The sequence below is a fragment of the Podarcis muralis genome, chromosome 13 (assembly GCF_964188315.1).
Source record: "Podarcis muralis chromosome 13, rPodMur119.hap1.1, whole genome shotgun sequence".
NCBI classification, from domain to species: domain Eukaryota; kingdom Metazoa; phylum Chordata; class Lepidosauria; order Squamata; family Lacertidae; genus Podarcis; species Podarcis muralis.
Window position 1 is genome coordinate 9,873,720 of NC_135667.1, and position 19,091 is coordinate 9,892,810.

General features: G+C 47.1%; 2 protein-coding genes across 2 annotated transcripts; one reads left to right on the top strand and one right to left on the bottom strand.

Annotated features, from left to right (window-relative positions):
* Positions 1-585: 585 nt before the first annotated feature.
* On the bottom strand, positions 586-12,948 carry ABHD4 (abhydrolase domain containing 4, N-acyl phospholipase B). The gene is made up of 7 exons (XM_028702376.2): positions 12,683-12,948; positions 8,882-8,970; positions 6,967-7,342; positions 5,859-6,013; positions 4,566-4,677; positions 4,241-4,427; positions 586-2,674 (listed from the first exon to the last, which is right to left on the bottom strand). The coding sequence occupies exons 1-7, from the start codon at positions 12,703-12,705 to the stop codon at positions 2,585-2,587; spliced, it is 1,032 nt and encodes a 343-aa protein (XP_028558209.1). The 5' UTR covers positions 12,706-12,948; the 3' UTR covers positions 586-2,584.
* Positions 12,949-14,134: 1,186 nt separating this feature from the next.
* On the top strand, positions 14,135-17,582 carry DAD1 (defender against cell death 1). The gene is made up of 3 exons (XM_028702379.2): positions 14,135-14,451; positions 16,442-16,588; positions 17,410-17,582. Exons 1-2 carry the CDS (start codon positions 14,208-14,210, stop codon positions 16,570-16,572), a joined length of 375 nt encoding a protein of 124 aa, XP_028558212.1. The 5' UTR covers positions 14,135-14,207; the 3' UTR covers positions 16,573-16,588; positions 17,410-17,582.
* The last annotated feature ends 1,509 nt before the right edge of the window (positions 17,583-19,091 follow it).

A 19,091-nucleotide genomic window follows, 5' to 3' on the forward strand; every position in this document is an offset into this window, starting at 1 on the left:
GTTGAAGCTGATGAAAGGCACACTGGGCCACCTGAGCCTCAAGCAACAGCAAAGGATCCAGGAGGATCCCCAAGCTATGAACCTGCTCCTTCTATCAAATTCTCAGGACTCTGTGCCCAGGATACCCCCCTCACCACCCCTGCTCTTCAGCTTCAAATGCTACTTCCTGGCTGAAGTGTGTTCTCGATAATGCCTCTGGCCTGCCTGCGTGGAAAAATGTGCCTGGATCATACAATCATAGAATTGGAAGGGACCATAAGGATCATCTAGTCCAACCCCCTGCAATGCAGGAATCTTCCACCCCGTATGTGGCTCGAACCCACAACCCTGAGATTAAGAATCTCACACTCTACTGACTGAGCGGTCCATTTCAGGATGTACTTTGACAAACCTCCGAATTTTGCAAGGCTGCTCCACAATCCTAAGTGTTGCATCCTTTGCCCCTCCCACTTTTGCCTAAAGCCCCGCCCACCACGGACATACGGTCCATGAGGGAAATGGCTCATGCCTCAGAGAAAAACATGGGGCATGAAGGAACGGTAGAGAAAAGGGGTGCGAGGAAACGCAGAGAAATGACACGGCCTCTTTCAAAACAACACTTTTGTTTTACTTTACTAAACATACAAAATTTAGTACAAACCGAGGTGAATTCTATACAAAGCACCGGCAGGCGATTAGGAACAACCTCCCACAGATAACGTTAACATGGCACCACCGAGCAGGTTACACAGGCATGCGCTACTAGAAGGCCACAGCTCCCAATGGGCCTAAGGAGACGGGATAGATTCTTTTATTTTTGCCCTTTCAGTAAGTGCATCTCCCCCACCTCAGCCATTGCCTCATGCAGCAGGGGAGTTGGGGGCGAGTTCGAGACAGCTAACATCTCAGCAAAAATAGAAAAGGAAGAGGAAAGCAGGCAACATGGGGTTCTTTCCTGCCCTCCCACCAAGATGGCAGTTAGTAGGGATTGTGGACGTGTAAGTGTCTGAAAGAAAGGAGCATCTTTTGCAGGCAGGAACCCATCACATGGGGTAAATGGTCACACAACCTGCGCCACTAGGTGCCTTCGTTGTCTGTTTTCCACCACTAGGTGGGGCAAGTGAGAGAGAAGAGCAGGAGCGATTCCCCAAACCCTTGCGCTGTGAAAGCCAACCGTGCTTGCTCTCTCTCCCTCCCTCTCTAGGCAATTTTTGACTGCTGCCGTCCGGAGTTGGACAACGGTACATAAACCGAACACTTCTGAGGTTATGTCAGGATTCTCAAGCTTTCTTAAAATATTAAATTCCTCTGCCCCTGCAAAAAAAAAAAAAAAGGCCAATTCACAAACGGCAAAAACAGAATTTGTGAATACCATGAGATTGCAGAAATGGTTGTGGCCGAGGGATACAAACAGCTCCAAATACTGGCCTGCTCTGTGTTTGATGGAGGGTGCTGGGCTGTTTTCAGCATCCCCTCCCTGCCACAAAAGTGCTAAAAAGGTCTTCCTTTAGAAGGACAACCTATCGTTTCCTTGTTCTAGTGATCTGATTCTCCCCTAGCATCAGAGAGGATGTAGTAGGGCCAGCAAATCATGCTCAAGCAACAACTGCCCCCCCCCCCCCGATTTCTTGATCCCATCTGATGTGGCTAGAGGTCTTAGCCGCATCCCCGCTTCCCAAACTCATTATACTGTCCTGATTTAGGACTGCCTCAAGTTGCTGTCTTTGCATTGTGTCTGGAGCATCGCATGGCAGCCCACGAAGGGCTCAGACTCCCTTGATGTGCACACCCTGATCGTGCTCTCCCATTGGTGAGCAGACATGGCCACAGCCCTCTCCCACAGCCAATGACCATTCAAGTGGATATCGGTACAGAACGGCGCCACCTTAAAGAGAAAGGGGCAATAGGAACACATATCCCAATTCCCCTCCAATCCTGGCTGTCTTCTTGATTTAGGTGAGGTTAAAAGTGGCATCTGCCAAAGGGAAATATAATCATATTCCCTCCAGCTTTATAAACCAAGTAGCCTTGACTGACCAGATCAGCAATAGCATCTCTGGCAGGGAGAAAAACAGTCTCCACATTTAACCACTGGCCTGAGAGAGAGTGCAGGTATAAGCAAATGTTACCACAGTGTGACATCAGTGGTTGCAACAGAAATTAAAAAAAAAAATAATAGCTTGCCAGCATGCAAATATTGTGGATGGCATTGCAAAAACAAAATGAATGGGAAGAAGCAACAGCCAAGTGGGTCAGAAAGGTGGGTGAGGTAGCAGAGGAGGACAGTCCTGTTGCAGCACAGAAAGAGGAATGTCTTGGAGGAGGGAGGGAGGATAAAGCACACCAGGAGGCACATGAAATTAGGGGAAAATAAAATGATTGGAGCTTCGATTAACCCAAAGCAGGCGGCCTGCAACCTTTAAGTTAGAATGAAGATTCAGGGACAAATCTGGGAAGGAGGGGAGGGGGGCAAGCATCCTCCAAGACCAGCTTGCGGCCATCTTGAGGAGCTGGCGTCCCCGCTTCTCGGGGCGCACGAGCGATGTCTTGCATGTGCACTGTGTGTCTTGTGTGCGTCGCACCAGCTCTTCTGGGCCACGGGCGGTCAGTCAACAGAGTCGCAGATCTCTGCCACAGCAGCGTTGAAGGCATGGGGTTGGTCGGCATAGACGTGGTGGGAGGCACCCGGAATAGCCTGAGGGCAAGGGGGAGAATCAGAAGGGGAGACAGAAATACGCCCCAGCCTCAGGCAGCCACCCGTCAACAAAGCATGCCCCTCAAAGTCCAGAGGTAGAAGTTGCGTACAGACGCGGACTCGCCATGGACAAATTTAACAATATTTGGAATTCATTTTTATAAATACTGACTTAGGTTAAGGTGTGGTTAACTACAATAATAAACTTTCTTATTTTTGCTGTCTCTTTTTCTTTTTCTTCTTTGTGTATCATCTTACTTTGTGCACTTGTAATTACAGTCGTACCTTGGTTCTTGAGCGTAGTCCGTTCGGCTTCCGAAACATTCAAAAACCAAGGCGCAGCTTCCGATTGGCTGCAGGAGCTTCCTGCACTCAAGCAGAAGCCACATCGGACATTCGGCTTCCGAAAAACGTTCAAAAACCGGAACACTTACCTCCAGGTTTTGGGCATTCGGGAGCCAAAACGTACAAGTACCAAGGCGTTCGAGAGCCAAGGTATGACTGTACTTCTTATTTTCAATAAAGAATATGAAATTTTTAAAAAGGTCCAGAAGAACCAACCTCCCCATCAATAAGGTTCTTCAAGAACAAGGTGTCTCCTTCAAAGCAATAAAGCTTGAAGTCTGGGCTAACCATTTGCACCTGAGTCAGAGCCTTCAGCCTACATGAGCACTCAGACCCTGAGGGTTTATTGCTTAACACAGCTCCTTAGCTGTGTGCAACTGGCTTCCTTGTGCTACTGACCCCTGTGAATACCTCTGCACTTTTGAATCCTGACTGCCTTTGGCCTGCTCTGCTGTGTGTGACGTTGGTCTTCCCTTATGATGCTGCTATTGGTCCACTCATGGACTGCCTCACTGTGCATGAGTCGAGCTTAGGGCCCTGCATATCTGACTGATATGAAACAGGACAGCTTCCCTGCAGTCCCCAACCAACCCTGACACACCAAAGTGCTCTACTGAGATGCCTCGAGCAAAACCATTTTGGAGTTACACATCAGAAGTGCTTCTAGCTGGCTTTTTGACCACAAGGTCTTCAGGGCAGCTGAAGAAGTTAAAATGTCATATGTCACTGAATGGGGAGAAGTCACTATGCAGAAGGATTCCAGTGCCTGATTATGGGGGGGGGGGGCAGAGCCAGGGTATCACTGATTCATTCTCCTATGCACGTATGTTGAAAACTGGAACTCTAACTCTCCTACCCTCTATGCTCAGTCCTCTTTAGCTCCTGACTGTCACTAGAATTTGGCCACGTTTTCCCCCTAAGTCATAGGGATGGGGAAATCTGAATTGCAAAAATGCTGAGGATTTTAGGCTAGACTGCAGCCTTTCTCAACTTGTGGGTCCCCAGATGTTGTTGAACTACAACTCCCATCACCCCTAGCTAGGAAGGCCAGAGCTCAGGGATGATGGGAGTTGTAGTCCAACATCATGGAGAACTACAGGTTGAAAACTGCTGGGCTACAGGATTCTCCACTTAGGCCTCCATTCCCACACTGGGAACATCCAATGCAATGACAGCTACGATCATGCTATGCTCCCCATCTCTACATGCCAAAGTTCCTACCATGTCGCAGACGTAGCTCCCTGGCCGCAAGATCTTGACCTTCTCCCCGGTGCTGGTATCAATCCAGGAATTGGCACCGTAAATGAGAGTGATCGGCAAGTCGCGACGCACCAGGTGGATGCGTTCCAACATGGGGCGCCGGGCCCAACCAAACGCCTCCGACATGGCCTTGAACCCGGCCTCGCCACTGCAATGAGGGAGTGCATGGATGGAAACGCAGTAGAGTTAATTACAGGAACATGGACTGCAGCACATTCCCCATAGCAGCTGGTATTCCGAGGCATTCTGCCTCTGACAGCGGACATGAAATAGTGAAGGCCCTCACCTGGGTGTCTGGGCATTGCAGTGGTAGATGTACTCCGAGATGGTATCGTCATCAAAGAAATCGGCAAACTTCTGCTTGAAGTCTGGACGGAAGCGCTGCACTAGCCCAGGCCCTGGAGGAAAGGGTGGAGGATGCAGTCAGTAGGTTCTCATCAAACTTTTCCTTGAGCTTCCAATAAAAAATAAAAACATAGCGATGAATGAATTTCTCTTTTCAAGTTGGGTAGCAGCCTTCCTCTTTGCCAAGGGTCCATCAGCAGGACTGTAGATCTCAAAACATCATTGTTTACATCTCCAAAAGAACTGCCATCCCAAGTGATTCCTGTGAGAACTGCTCTCTCTCTGTGTTTATCTCCAAACACAGCTCTGCCCATTTTACAGATGGAAGTGCTAAGGGAAGTGGGTGATGCCTCATTTGAGGTCATCCCGCAAGCGTGTGAGATATGGGACTAGGTGTCCTGGAATAAAGTCCTAGGGCAAATGTTTTCGTCATCCATGCAATCTCAACCTACCCATATGGCCTTGGGATTGCGTCCCCCCCAATATCTATGGAACTGGTCTTCTGGGATTGTTTGCTTGTTAAGGGGGGGGGGGGGAGATAAGTAAAGGAAGGTTTGCATGGAATGGAGAAAGTGAAAAGAGCTTTTCTCCCACTTGTTTAAATATTAGATATTAGGGTCACCCAATTTGGGAATATTCTGGAAGAGAGGTAGAAACAACTCAGAACAAGAGAGTCTTGTGGCACCTTAAAGATCAATAATTGTGCTATGGCTTAAGCTTTTGTGATGGATAATCCACATCAGATGCATGAAGTATTCCAGGAAGGGAATCCACTTTTTTTAAATACCAGAAAACAGAATTCTTTGAGCATGGATACTTAGGTAGCCAAAATGCATGCTATCAACAGGCTTGGGGAAACCCTGAGATTTACAAAAGTACAAAAAAAAAAAATGTTTTAAGGAAAAATAGAAATAATCAAAGGCAGAGTAAAATAGCCCAAAGAGGACTGAGAATGTACGGTGGCAACAGAATGCTAACTAATTGGGGTGGGGGATCCAGAAAACCAGGGAGAACGGAATGCAATGGAGTACCATGAAAGTGGGTATGGCTGGCTGTCACCCCTGACAGAAGTATTTCACCTATAACATTTTTGTTGCAGGTCCCACTCGCCTCAGCAACTTTCAGCAACAGAGATAAGAAGCTTGGCCACTTCTACTATTGTGACAATTCCGGCACATCCCGCTGCTTATTCTCCTGCCACCCTCCGTTTAATCTTCTTGCCAATTTCACTCACCCCAGGGCCCAGCAGCTCGAAGCACAGCCAGAGGGTTGGACCGTCCCAGCACCGTCGCCACAGCCTTGACCCAGGTTGGAGGGGCGCGGATCTGAGCCGGGTCGGACGGACGCATGGGGAAGCCCCAGGGGTCCACGAGGATCAGATGTTTCACCCTGGGTCAGGAGAGGCATGAAAATCCGTCTAAGGTTACAATCCTACACCACTGAAGTCAGTGGGATTTACTTCAGGGTACATGCGCACAGAGGCCACTCACAAACAGTGTTCAAAATCTCCATTGTTTAATCTATGCACATTTTGCAACCAGGAATTTCATTAGCACGAGCCGTTTCTGGGCTCTGGGTGCAGTACTGCGCCTAAGATTTCAGATTAAAACTGCAGAATGAAATGAAAGGAGGACCTTTTTCTGCTTCCCCACTTTCAGCTACTCTCTGAAGACTGGAGAAGAGACCCTCTTAAGATTATTAGAGGACTGGGCAGGAGAAGGACTAGACCATACCAAAAATGAGCACAAAATTTTAGCTGCAGTTCATTCATTTTCAGCATTGTATTCTTATTTTAAAGAGCACCTAGACATTCCATTGTTGTGCCCATAACCCAGGTTTATGGTGTCATTTAGCTCCTAGTTTTCATATCTCAGTTTCTAACACTGGTCACAAATCCAGCTGACTGCTAAAGAAAATAATAATTCCCCACTCTAAAAACTCTGCATGTTGGAAAAATAGCATGCTAGGAAGATCTTCTCTCTGATATGCTAGCTTACTATATACGAGGATCATTCATTTATGATACTTAGTTGAGTATCTGATTTCCCACACCTAAATTCTCAAGTGTACAAACCAGCAAAGGCTATACCATCCAATGTTTAACCTACTTAGGTACCCAATTAAGTACCTCCAAGGAGGCCAGCTTCTTAATAACATCTATTCTATATGCTTGACTTAGATGGGAATGGCAGAAAGACAGGCATTACTGGCAGGTCTATTCCACTAGAAATTATGACAATACTACAGACTCTCTGCTGTCCTAGCCTTAGGATCTTTCTGGAACTTCTGTAAGACCTACCTGTCCAATTCCCATCATCCGTGCCTAAAGCCACAAAACGTACCTCTCTGGATACTGCAAGCTGTAGGAGGCTGCCAGGAAGCCACCAAGACTATGGCCAAGCAAGATCATGCTGGGGATGCCCATCTCCCGACGCCAGGCCTCAATGGAGTTCACAAACTCCTCTTCGGCCCCCTGGGCATCCCGGGGAAAGGGGGGCCGGGAACTGCGGCCAAACCCCAGGAGGTCGAAGGCGTGGAGAGGGCGACGTTGGCTTAGCGAGTCTAGGTTGAGGATCCAGAGTCCGATGCCCCCACCAAAGCCATGCACCATCACCAGGGGGGTACGCCCCTTGCCCCGTTCCGGAGACAGTGATACGGTCCAGATCTTGGCATGGTTTGGGAGGGAGATGTATCGGGCCACAAATCGGTTCTGGAGGCCTGAAGATGGGAGACAGAAAGGGGAAGGTGAGCATCTATTACCCAGGACCCCAAAAAACCCAATACATATCATGGGGCTCAGGTTTTGTCAGATGTTGCGAGGCACACTAGCACTAATGGATGCAGAAAGGGATTTGATGGGGGGAAAGATGTACCCCGGATATAGGGGAACCTGTGGGTTCCAACTATCATCAGTCCCACCCAGCATGGCCAATCTTCCAGAAAGATGGCTGTTGTCTTCAGGTCCCACCTTAAAAATTAGCAAGGTGCCCATGGCAATTTTCAAATACCAGATCAGATCACAATCAGACAGCAGAGATCCATTTTAGAAGAGGCATTCCTCTTTCTCTCACCCCACTCGGTTAAATGCTTCTTCTACCCAAGAAGCTTAGACAAAAGAAAGCTTTTCTTCCTACAAAAAGCATTTGTCTGTGTGCTGTGCAAATGCATGCATGTATAAACTGATTGATCCATTAAAACTCACCTGATTAAGCAACCAAGATTTCTTTAAACAGGCGGTGGCTCTAGTTATGAGCAATAAGATCTAGGGGGGAAATCTTCATATTCAGGATCACAATACTACCAGGTATTATACGCTGTACGTTGACAGAGAGGGCTCTCTTGACAGCCACGCTCAGAAGTGTGGGGAACGGCTCTCTCTGCGGTAACCTATAAGCTGAAGAACTCCTGCCCCACAGAGGTACATCTAGGATCTTCATTACACAGCTTCCGATGTATGCTGAAGTCACACCTCTTTACCCTGACAGTTAGGCAATTGTTATGAGACCCAACTCTTTTACTCTGGTAAATCTATACTGAGTTGTTTTTGCTTGGAAGTGTTTTTACCCGCTTTTAAAATTGGCTCAAAATTGTTTTGCTTGTTTGTTCTATTGTGCGACTGCTAATACAACTCATGAACAAGTACACGAGGAGCCTTGTGGGAAATAAAAATGGCACCTTAGGCCCAACCACCTGGTTTTGCTCAAGAGTGCTGGGCCAGGGGAAAACAAATACCAGGGAAGCCCTGGGCAGGCAACCACAGTGAGCCTTGGGGTGCCAGGTGTAGACACCCTAAAACTGATGCTCAAGGTAAGAAACAAAACCCTTCCACTTCCTGGTGGATCTTAATTAAACCACAGAAACTCCGCCCACCAATTGTTATTTGTCAACTAAGATTATTATGGAGCCATGGCTTTTTTTTTTTTAAATCGTTCCCAACCAGAGGTAGCGACGGCTGCCAACTCGGGACAGCTTCAAAAGAGGATCAGACAAAATTCCTAGTGGGCAAGGTTATCAGTGGCTACCAACCCTGATGACTCTGTTCTCCCTCCACTGTCAGAGGGGAGTTGCTGGGAATTGCAAGAGGGGAGTGTGCTGTTGTGCTCAGGTTCTGCTTACGGGGCTTCCCATAGGTTGGCTGCTGTGAGAACAGGATGCTGGACTAGATGGGTCTTTGGACAGATCTTATAGGATATCGGTTAGCATCTCTATTTTGGACAAAGGAGAAAGAGGACGCTCCTCAAGCCCTCCTTTACTTACACTGCAGGATCCGAGCTTCCACGTTCTTGAGGTGGGACATGGAGGTGGGACGCCAGGCAGGCAGCCAGCCCCCTAGCCAGCCTTGGGTCCTGTGGAAGGGATATAGTTTTGTTGAGACATGGGTGGGCAGAGGCAGGCAGAAAGGGAGAGCAAAGGGGTTGGGAGAAGGAAAAGGAAGACGTCGAGGGGGTCAGTGATAAACAGCTGCTTCCCATAGCAAGCTTTTGCAACTCTGTGATCTTTGGAGGAGAATGTGACTTGATAAGAGCAGGAAAAAGCCCTTGAATAACTAGGGTCTCTATAGCACAAAGAGAAGGGATATGTTCAAATTTCCCCAAAAAGCACCCAGAGGAAATGCTACCATGTTTCTAGGCGTCACTCCTGATGGGCCACCTTGTTTTTCTCAGCAAAATGCAAAGCTTTCACTTCCCGAAAGTGAGAGCTGATGCAATGCAAATAACTCCACACACAAATACTGAAAATGAACAGAAAGGGCGGCCACATGGAAGTTTCAAAGCAGAGGTTAGATAGCCTTCTGTCCTGGATGCTTTAGTTGAGATTCCTGCATTGCAGGGGGTTGGACTAGATGAGCCTTGGGGTCTCTTTCCAACTCTACAATTCTGTGATTCCACAAGGCTGCCACCCTACATTCTGAACCTAGGGCAACCATTAAGGGCAAAGTGAGTTAATACCTAAGTAAATACGCTTATTAATGGGCTGGGAAATCCCTAAGTAAAATCAGCCCTGAACTCACTTAGTGGCCCAAAGGCAATACCTTCTCTCTTAGCCTCTCTTTCTCACTGCAAGGGTGATAATACAGGTTCTGCAGGATACTGGCACACCTATCCTTGAAATCGCTGAAAACCTGCCAATATCCTAGCAGTGCTTTTCAGTTTTGAAGCATGCACAGTTTTCACCACAGCCTGAAGACTAGCCACTTTCATCTTTTTGTTTCACTTAGGGAACGGCAGCCCATGACGGTCACAGCAGAGTGTGGATTAAACCTGGGTCTCCCTGGTCCTAGCCTGACACTCTAGAATAAAAACACGATTAGATAATACCGGCCAAGCTTGTGGGACTGTTGTAAGGAATAATGTGTACACCATCATCAAATTTTGGGGGAAGGTCTTTAACTCAGTGGTAGAGCACCTGCTTTGCATGCAGAAGGTCCCAGGGAGAGGGACCTATATATATATAATTCTATATAATATATAATTCTGGAAAGTAGCTGCTAGTCAAGTGTAGACAATATAGTCATACCTCGGAAGTCGAACGGAATCCGTTCCGGAAGTCCGTTCAAAACGTTTAGAAACCAAGGCATGGCTTTCGACTGGCGTTGGACGTTTGGGTTCCACAGAACGTTCGCAAACCGGAACACTCACTTCCAGGTTTGTGGCATTCAGGAGCCTAAACATTCGACTTGCAAGGTGTTTGACTTCCGAGGTATGCCTGTACTGCACTAGATGGACTGACTCAGCATGAGGCAGCTTCCTCTATTCCAACATGCAATGAAACTTCCAATATGTTGTATAAACGCTGAACTTTATCCTTATGGTGGTATCAGAGTCCGTTCCGTGATCCTGTGAGTGACAGGGTCCCCTATAGCCAGAGTCATGTGATCAGATAGGCAGTTTTCAGTGCCTGCCTGCCTGCCTCCCTCTCTTAACAGTTTGCAGTGGACGGAGCGGGGGGGGGGGGGAGAGAGATTAAACTACTGGACTCGCATTTAAGTTTCTGCCATTTCATCTCCTGCCCCCTGCATTTCCACATAAACCCCACTATCAAAGTTCTAGTTATGAGAGCTTAGTTTGCAAAGAAGCAGTGGAGAGGTAAGGGTCCTCCCTTTCCAAACTTCAGCCAAGGAAGTTGATAACAACACTGTAACTAACATATAGCACACATCAGCACATTTAGAGTCATCGCAAGCACTGGGTCAGTTGCCAAACAGCACCACTCACACCCCCTGCAGAGTCTTTGTGGGAATGGAAAATGGTTACATTGAAAAGACATTGGCTGCCTTCCTTGTCCAGGGTGGAGGGGAAGCTTGGGAGAACAAGGCTCTACTGTTATGATGCAATGATAAGGACAGCTAGACAAATTGCCTAGTCACTCTCCTTTTCTGCTGAATCACTTCCAACTCACAACCACCTGGTACCTTGAATTAGAGACAGCACAGACCTACACAGCGAGAGACATTCTGAAAGGGTTTAATTGCAGGGCCAAGTAAAACTAGTAGCCATTCCAAAGTCTTTCCTTAAACCGGGCAAGTCTGCTTCCTTCCGATAGCACCACAGCTAATAATTGTATCTGGGCACAAAGGATATTTCTTCAGCATCTGGAGTTCAGAGGTGTTTGCCTCTCTTGTTGCCTGGGCAACTGCTCCCCTTCAAAATCAGTTCAAGAACCCAGCACCTAACCCCAGACTATGTAAAGATGCAAGAAACTCTGAGCACATGCAGAGGATTTCTCCCCCCACCCCACTTCACCACTGAATAGTCCCACCCCACCAGCTAGGATTGGAAGAGAGAGAGAGATCTGTTTTCATACTAACTCTGAATTCCAGCACCTCTCATTTAGAACTTAATCATCACTGCCTCTGGAATTATGAATAGCAGTCTGTCTCTTGCCAAGACCTTGAAACTCTGCATAAAATGCTGCAAGCCTTGTTACTTAGTTCTATGTGGGAGGGAGGGATGTTATGCTTAACTAGCAGAGAGGGCACTGTATTCATGCTCACATGCAGTCTGGACTTCACACATTCCAGCTAGACACTCTAGTGCAGAAAACAGTTCATGGGGCATGGGGTAGATTGATATTCTGCCTTTCAATTCATATGAATGTAAGATCAGGCCAATGCCCCATCTTGTCCAGCATCCTGTTCTCACACTGGCCAAGCGGATGCTTGTAGGAAACCCACAAGAAGGCCCAAGAGCAAGAGGATTCTCCCCTCTTTTGTTTTACAGCAACTGGCATTTCTGTGGAAGCAGAGCAAAGCCATTATGCTTAGTAGCCTTTGATAGCCCTCTCCTCCACAAATTTGTCTAATGCTCTTTAAAAGCCATTTAAGTTGGTGGTCATCTCTGCCTCCTGTGGAAGCGAGCTTCATAGTTTAATTATGGTTTGCTGGGAAAGTTAATTTATGAACTCCTGGAAATTAATCCCCCTCCTTCTTTTCACATACTTCCCTTTGGCTTGCAGGCTATAATTTCATCTCACAGGCCTGATTCCCTCAGTATCTTCCCCTGTTAAATCCTTCCTCCCTTACCATTGGGAGGGTCTTTTGCCTGCCCACCACACCTAACTTTCTCCTGAGCACCCATTTGCCTTAGGAGGAAAGGCAGGTTTAGCCAAGAAAACCTTAGGCTTAAGGTTTAAGGCTATATAGATTCTGGCCTGCCTTTTCTTCCTTCTTCCCCTGTCAGCTTCTTTGCAAACCCAGCCTGCCTCATCCCTTTCTAAGGACGGTATCTTGGTGACAGATCATAACACCTTCCCCCTCAGCAGAATCCAGAGCAACGCTTCCATCAGCAGGTCTCTTTAACTCCTTCCAAGTGCTGAGCCAAAAGAGTGCTTAGCCAACAACCCCCACAACAAAGCACATCGGACCCGAAACCACCTGTAGGAGCGAGTGAAATGCACAACTCCATACACTGTAGGGCCTACATTAACAACCACCCCGTTTCAAACCTTAATCCCCTCTCCCCTTCCCTCCAGAACCAGGATCTGTATTAAAGCAGCAAAATTAAATTAATCTATGACTGAGTGGCTCCGCGACCCGGAAATATCCCACAGTGAACTCACGACTGCTCAAGGTCTTCCTCCATTACTTCCCAAGAAGGAAAACATCACAACAGCTGGTGAGGAAAGGCGTGCGTAAGGAAGGGGTGGAACTAGAACTTGGGGGCGTGGTTCATATTTTATGAATGGCTTGGGGTTGGCGGGGAGGTGTGGGTGAGGCCAGTTGTATAATCTTCCTGCTGGGTTATATAAGGGGGGCGGGAGGGATTCTCCAAAAGAGAGCGCAGCAGCCCTCCCTGGACTCCCTCCGCTTGCCGGGTAGATTGGAGTGAGAGAGAGAACAAGAGGGCGGGCTCTTTCCCCCCTGATGTGGGCGGAGGCATCATAAAGAGGGGAGGAGTCTAGCGGGGGTGATTGATGGCTGCAGCGAGGAGGGGCAGGATTAGAAAAAGGGGGAAATAATGGAGAGTTTTTTCTGTGCAATACCGAAAAGAGAACTTGCAAGTGTTGGGAGGGGAAAGCGTTCGTAGTGTGGGTCCCAGTTAGGAGGAAAAAGGGCAATCTACGATCCTGCACCCCGGACTAGTTTTCGGTGTCAACGCTAATGCTTTCTTGCATGCATTCGTTTACTGAAATCATTTTTTTTTATTTCGTCCCTTATGATGCGACATTAGCAAATTACTGTATTCTGCCTTTATTAAATGTCCACTATTCTTTCCCCGCTCATCATTAAAAAATGGTTCTCAGGGTTGTTGGCCGGGAGAGTTTCTGAACACAAGCAGAGGGGCATTGCCTCTTTTTCAGTTAAGGGCTGCTACTTCCATCCACCACGAATTCTAAGGTAATTTTGAAACGACCGCATAGGGCATTTGTAATTGTATTAGGTAGCCTATGCTGTTAGTAGCATGGGGCGTTTGAGGGTATAATTATGGGGTGGAAAGCGGCATGCTATGGAATGGGAAGCTATAATGATGTGCAAAGCGCCTTCCTTTCAAGCTGCAGCTTGCAAAGCCAAGACTGTTTACTTTCGTTACCGTGAGGCTGGAAACAGGGAGTTCTGATTCCGCATGCGCAATCAGAACCTATATGTAACCTATATGACACCTTCTCGTAACTGCCAGTTGAACAAACGCATGCGCATTGAATTCTCTCCTTAAATCGGATGCCTGCAGCGCAGATTAATAGACCCTTAACAGCATACTACTGCTGCTAGTTTTGCTCTTTTCATTTTTTTAAATTTAAGACGTGTTTTCTTTTAACTTCTCCCTTGAACCAAAAGCTTATGTGTAAGGATGAGTGTACTACACATGCGCAATAGAAAGCCCCTACCAGGAAAAGGTCCGTGATAGTTTCTAATCCGATTGTGCGCCTGCGCTGCCCTCTTGCACAACGCATGCGCACGAATCAGCCCATTCTAGAATTGCCCTTTCAGCAACCGAAATGCACAACACGCATGCGTAGTGGGGAACTATACCGTCTCTGCGCATGCGCCTTGCCCCATACTGACACGGGAAGCGTTTACCCGCTTCCGGCCACCTCATTTTTATTTTTTCTTTAATTCAAGTTGTGTGAAACCCTCTCCGTCGCTATGTCAGGCGCAGCTTCTGGGTCGTCCGGGGCCGGAGCGAGCTCGGTGGGCTCGGTAGTGCGGCGTTTCCTAGCCGAGTACAGCAGCGGAACGCCGAGCCGCCTGAAGGTGCTGGACGCCTACCTGCTCTACGTCATGCTCACGGGAGCGCTGCAGTTCGGCTACTGCCTCGGCGTCGGCACCTTCCCTTTCAACTCCTTCCTGTCGGGGTTCATCTCCGCCGTGGGGAGCTTCATCCTGGGCGGTGAGGACGCGCCTTGACTTGGCAGCTTCGAACGCGAAGCCGTTGCTTTTTAAATTAAAGGGGGGGGGGGCGTGTGCAACGGTCGCCGGGTCAGCCTACCAACGGTCTTTCCGTGAGGGAGGGGGGATGTTCACATGGCAACGTCGCGGGGGTTCCATGTGGTGACGTAGAAACTTAGCCTTTAGGGATGGTGGGGGGCGCGAAGGTTCAGATAATGGAGACAGGGCGGGGTTATGACAATTGCCATGGCAACTGCGGAGTGTGCGTGGGAGGGGAGTGGGGGCTATGCTAGTGACTCCCACCTCTGCGCTCCCCTGGGGCTTCCTTCAAGCAGGACTACAATTCCCATCAGCCCCTGCCAATATAAGCAGTTGCTTTAGGGACTCGTACAGCATCTGCAGGAGGAGTAGTAGTAGTAGTAGTAGTAATAATAATAATAATAATAATAATAATAATAATAATAATAATAATAATAATAATTTATTATTTATACCCCACCCATCTGGCTGGGCTTCCCCAGCCACTCTGGGCGTCTTCCAACAAAATATTAAAATACAGTAATGCATCAAACATTAAAAGCTTCCCTAAACAGGGCTGCCTTCAGATGTCTTCTAAAAGTCTGGTAGTAGTTGTTCTCTTTGACATCTGGTGGGAGGGCGTTCCACAGGGCGGGCACCACTACCGAGAAGGCCGTCTGCCTGGATCCCTTTAACTTGGCTTCTCACAGCAAGGGAACTGCCAGAAGGCCCTCAGTGTCCGGGCAGAACGATGGGGGTGGAGACGTTCCTTCAGGTATACTGGACCGAGGCCGTTTAGGGCTTTAAAGGTCAGCACCAACACTTTGAATTGTGCTCAGAAATGTACTGGGAGCCAATGTAAGTCTTTCAGGACCAGTGTTATATGGTCTTGGCGGCCACTCCCAGTCACCAGTCTGGCTGCCGTAGTTTCTGGGTCACCTTCAAAGGTAGCCCCACATAGAGCGCATTGCAGTAGTCCAAGCGAGAGATAACCAGAGCATGCTCCACTCTGGCGAGGCAGTCCGTGGGCAGATAGGGTCTCAGCCTGTGTACCAGATGGAGCTGGTAAGCAGCTGCCCTGGACACAGAATTGAGCTGCGCCTCCATGGACAGCTGTGAGTCCAAAATGACTCCCAGGCTGCACACCTGGTCCTTCAGGGGCACAGTTACCCCATTCACGACCAGGGAGTCCTCCACACCCGCGCACCTCCTGTCCCCTCAAAACAGTACTTCTGTCTTGCCGCCATCCATCCTCCAACCACCTCCAGACACTCACACAGGACCTTCGGCACCTTCACTGGTTCTGATTTGAAAGAGAGATAGTCCCTATCTCTCCTTTTAAGCATCTCATTCTGACCAGTAAGCCGCCCTATTTGGGGCCTCTTACCCCATGGTCATGGTTGTGACTCAGCCCCAGGACTAGCGTTGGGGGTCAGCACACCTGCCAGTGGGCCCAGAAGGGCTCATTCCCATGCCCCCAAGGCACCTACCTGGCCTTGCTGCAGAGTGAGTGCTGGGCACCTGGTGTGAATGCTACTACCCATCACTTGCCTCCCCTGGATGTATTTCTGACTGGTGATTGAAGTATCAGCATTGTGCAGGAAGAAGCTGCCATCTTAGATATCCAAAAATGCAATACCTGGATGTCAGAGCACTGTTGTGCTTTACAAAGTACAGGGCCTGCCTGACTGCCAAGCAAACATGTCAGAGCCCAGAGGGTGGAGTGATGTGTGATGACTGTTCCTACTATAAAAGCAGGTCTGGGAGATTTATTTTCTAAACTCAAAAGGGCAAAGGTTCTTGCCAAAATAGATAACTGGTGGCAAGGATCCACAGACTCACTCTGTAGTTCTTAAATTGGAGTATGAGGTTATGGTCGTTCTTTAAAGCTTGATCCACTGTTTAGTGTGATGTGCTGTATTTTCTTCCGACAATCCATTACAGTTTGGTTTTTCTTCTCTCTCCCTCTCAAGTTTGTTTGAGGATCCAGATCAACCCACAGAACAAAGGAGAATTTCAGGGGATCTCACCAGAGCGAGCCTTTGCTGACTTCCTCTTTGCCAGCACTATCCTGCATCTTGTAGTCATCAACTTTGTGGGCTGATACAGAAGACTAGGAGGTATGTATACCTGGTCGGGGTATATGATTTTAGAAGGGAAGACTTGGTAGTCAAAATATTGGCTGATGCCATCCTTACATTCATCTCTTATGTAGGTGGTAGATTTCCCAGGTAAGATTCAAGACTTAGCTCTTAGAAATTGTGTACTAGTGTAGGCTAGAAAAAATGCTTAGAAGTGGCCTGAGTATTATCTACTACTTTGGTATAGTTTTCATTCCTATCATGACTTCTTACAGCTGAACCTCATTATACAAATAAGGTCGGAGAGTCTCAAAGATGGGTGGAGAAGAGGGTCTGCTTTAGTAGGGCCTGGAGTGAGATCCTCTCCTCCTGTGTCTTTTCAGCTTGTGAACATCTTAGAGAATCCCCTGGAATATTGTCTTGAATTTGTCTTGAGTCAGTGAAGTCACAGCTTGATTGGTTCACAGCTTGAACCAATGTTAGAAGTCCATATTTGTGAAGGTACACTATTTGTGTTACCAATAAATAAATAAATAAGTAAATAAAGTGTGGACTTCGGGCATAACTTTAGTTTTATACTCTTGATTGTAAAGCCCTGTTCCTGTGCACTGACTGAAAAGGCGATAAGTCATTATGAATCTGAGCATTGGGTGGGCTTTTCACCAAAGAGAAGATTAACATGTGGCTGAGTTTAGTGGCTACCAATCATTTTAAATTCCAGTTTGACGTTGAGACTGATAGTATTTGACTTGTATGTGTGTTTCATTTGCAACACAGTGTGTTTGGTATACAATATAAGTCCTCAATTTCTTGCAACCTCCATGTTAAAAACTCTTCACTTTTTTATTTCCTTCTTGTAGGTCCTGGATTTGTCTTGTTTGCTGAAAACCCATCATTCCACTGAACAGGCATCACACCACACATCACAGACTCTGAATAAGTTCCGTGGTGGCAGTAGGGATGGGAATGTTCCCTGAAACATATGGCCATCGCCTTCACTTTCTATGATTTTCAATAAAACTCTGTTCTTACATTTCATGTATCTTAACTCTCGGTGATAAGTGGAGAAGAGGGCCTGCCTTGATGAGCTTTGGGGTGAGATCCTTCTCCTGTGTCTTTAAACTCATGAAGGCCATCTTGGAGAACCTATTGGAGTATTGTTCTTTTGGAGATCACTCCTTGTGATCTGTCCTGGAAATGACAAATAAATAGCCTATCCTAAAACTTCTGTGTTAACTAACCTCAGCAGGCTAAGTATTACCTTAATCCAGGATTCTCTTTCTGTCATTTGAGCCCTACTGAGTTAAACAAAAATCGCACTGTGGCAGTGTGTGGCATAGTTCGCATGACACATTAAACCATAGCTTAAACCAAACTATCATTTAGTGCGAACATGTTCCTGAGGTGCTGCTTCTCCACACCAGCTGCTTCCAGGCCGTGGACTAAATGACAAGCCAGTGAGTAAGATGCAGTCCAGAAACCTTTGAGTACAGGGCATCACCTGAACTCTGCTAAACTGAAGTAACAAGATAATGATTCCTTATAACTAGGATGATTGGAATGGAAAGATTTGTCTGGCAGGAGAGAGAGAAAGTGATAATACAGAGCCAAATCCTCAAATCCAGTATAGGCCCAGATGACTAGGAACTTCTTACTCAACAGTTCTTGCAATATTTTTCTCTTTCACTATCTTTTGCTGCCATCTTGTGTATGATTCTGTGAAGTGCATCTTCAAACCTCATGTTAACTGGGAGGGTAGATTTAGAAGAAGTCCTTAAAGCAGTGCTTTTTTTCTGGGGGGATGCAGAGATACGCATACCCCTAAACATTTTGTGAATCTTTGTCCTTTTGTTCATTTAATGCATGTATTTTTCCTGATTTGAACTATAAAATGGTGAGTTTCTTGAGTCAAAATGAGAGTACCCCTAAACATTTTTAAAAGAAAAAAGCACTGCCTTAAAGTATATTGAGATCTGTAGGAAACAAAACAAATCTTCCACAGTTCAAGACAGCACAATTCCACCAATGCCCATAGCTTTTCGCTTGCCCATGTTTGTTGAAATCTGGATCCAGCAACCTTGAAAAACCTACCTTCCCAGACTAGACTAAATGGGCATTTGCACAACTGTATTGAGATCAGTAAGTCAGAATTCACAAAACACCCAGCAGACTACTTGCTACAGTCTTCATAGGAACATGACACCTTGGATATGCATGCAGAGGATGGCATATTAGAATTCACCCATCCCAATTGATACAAGCTTTTGGCTCTTATTTCCCATTTATATGCTAGATTTGTACAATTTTGTCATATGACTTATTCCCTTGACTTGGTTGACTGGTTTGGGCCAGTTTACAGTTTGGAGTTGTGTAGTCAGTGATCTATGCTTGTAAAGGAAACCAGTGATGTTTAGATGTGGGTTCTCCCTCTCTGGTAAGTGTGTGTATGTGTGGAGGAATATAAAAAAATTATCAGTCTGTTGCTCAAGATAGGCCACTAGCCATCTTGATTGCAGCTTTTCACCATCTTCACCAGAAGTCC

What these genes read in the sequence shown, in the direction of transcription:
- DAD1 (XM_028702379.2), top strand. Translation starts at nt 14,208, where the DNA reads ATGTCAGGCGCAGCTTCTGGGTCGTCCGGGGCCGGAGCGAGCTCGGTG. An exon ending in GGGGAGCTTCATCCTGGGCG is followed by an intron (nt 14,452 to 16,441) that starts GTGAGGACGCGC and finishes CTCCCTCTCAAG; the next exon opens with TTTGTTTGAGGATCCAGATC.
- ABHD4 (XM_028702376.2), bottom strand. Translation starts at nt 12,705, where the DNA reads ATGGAGGAAGACCTTGAGCAGTC. An exon ending in AGCTTGCAGTATCCAGAGAG is followed by an intron (nt 6,014 to 6,966) that starts GTACGTTTTGTG and finishes CTCCTGACCCAG; the next exon opens with GGTGAAACATCTGATCCTCG. An exon ending in TGCAATGCCCAGACACCCAG is followed by an intron (nt 4,428 to 4,565) that starts GTGAGGGCCTTC and finishes CCCTCATTGCAG; the next exon opens with TGGCGAGGCCGGGTTCAAGG.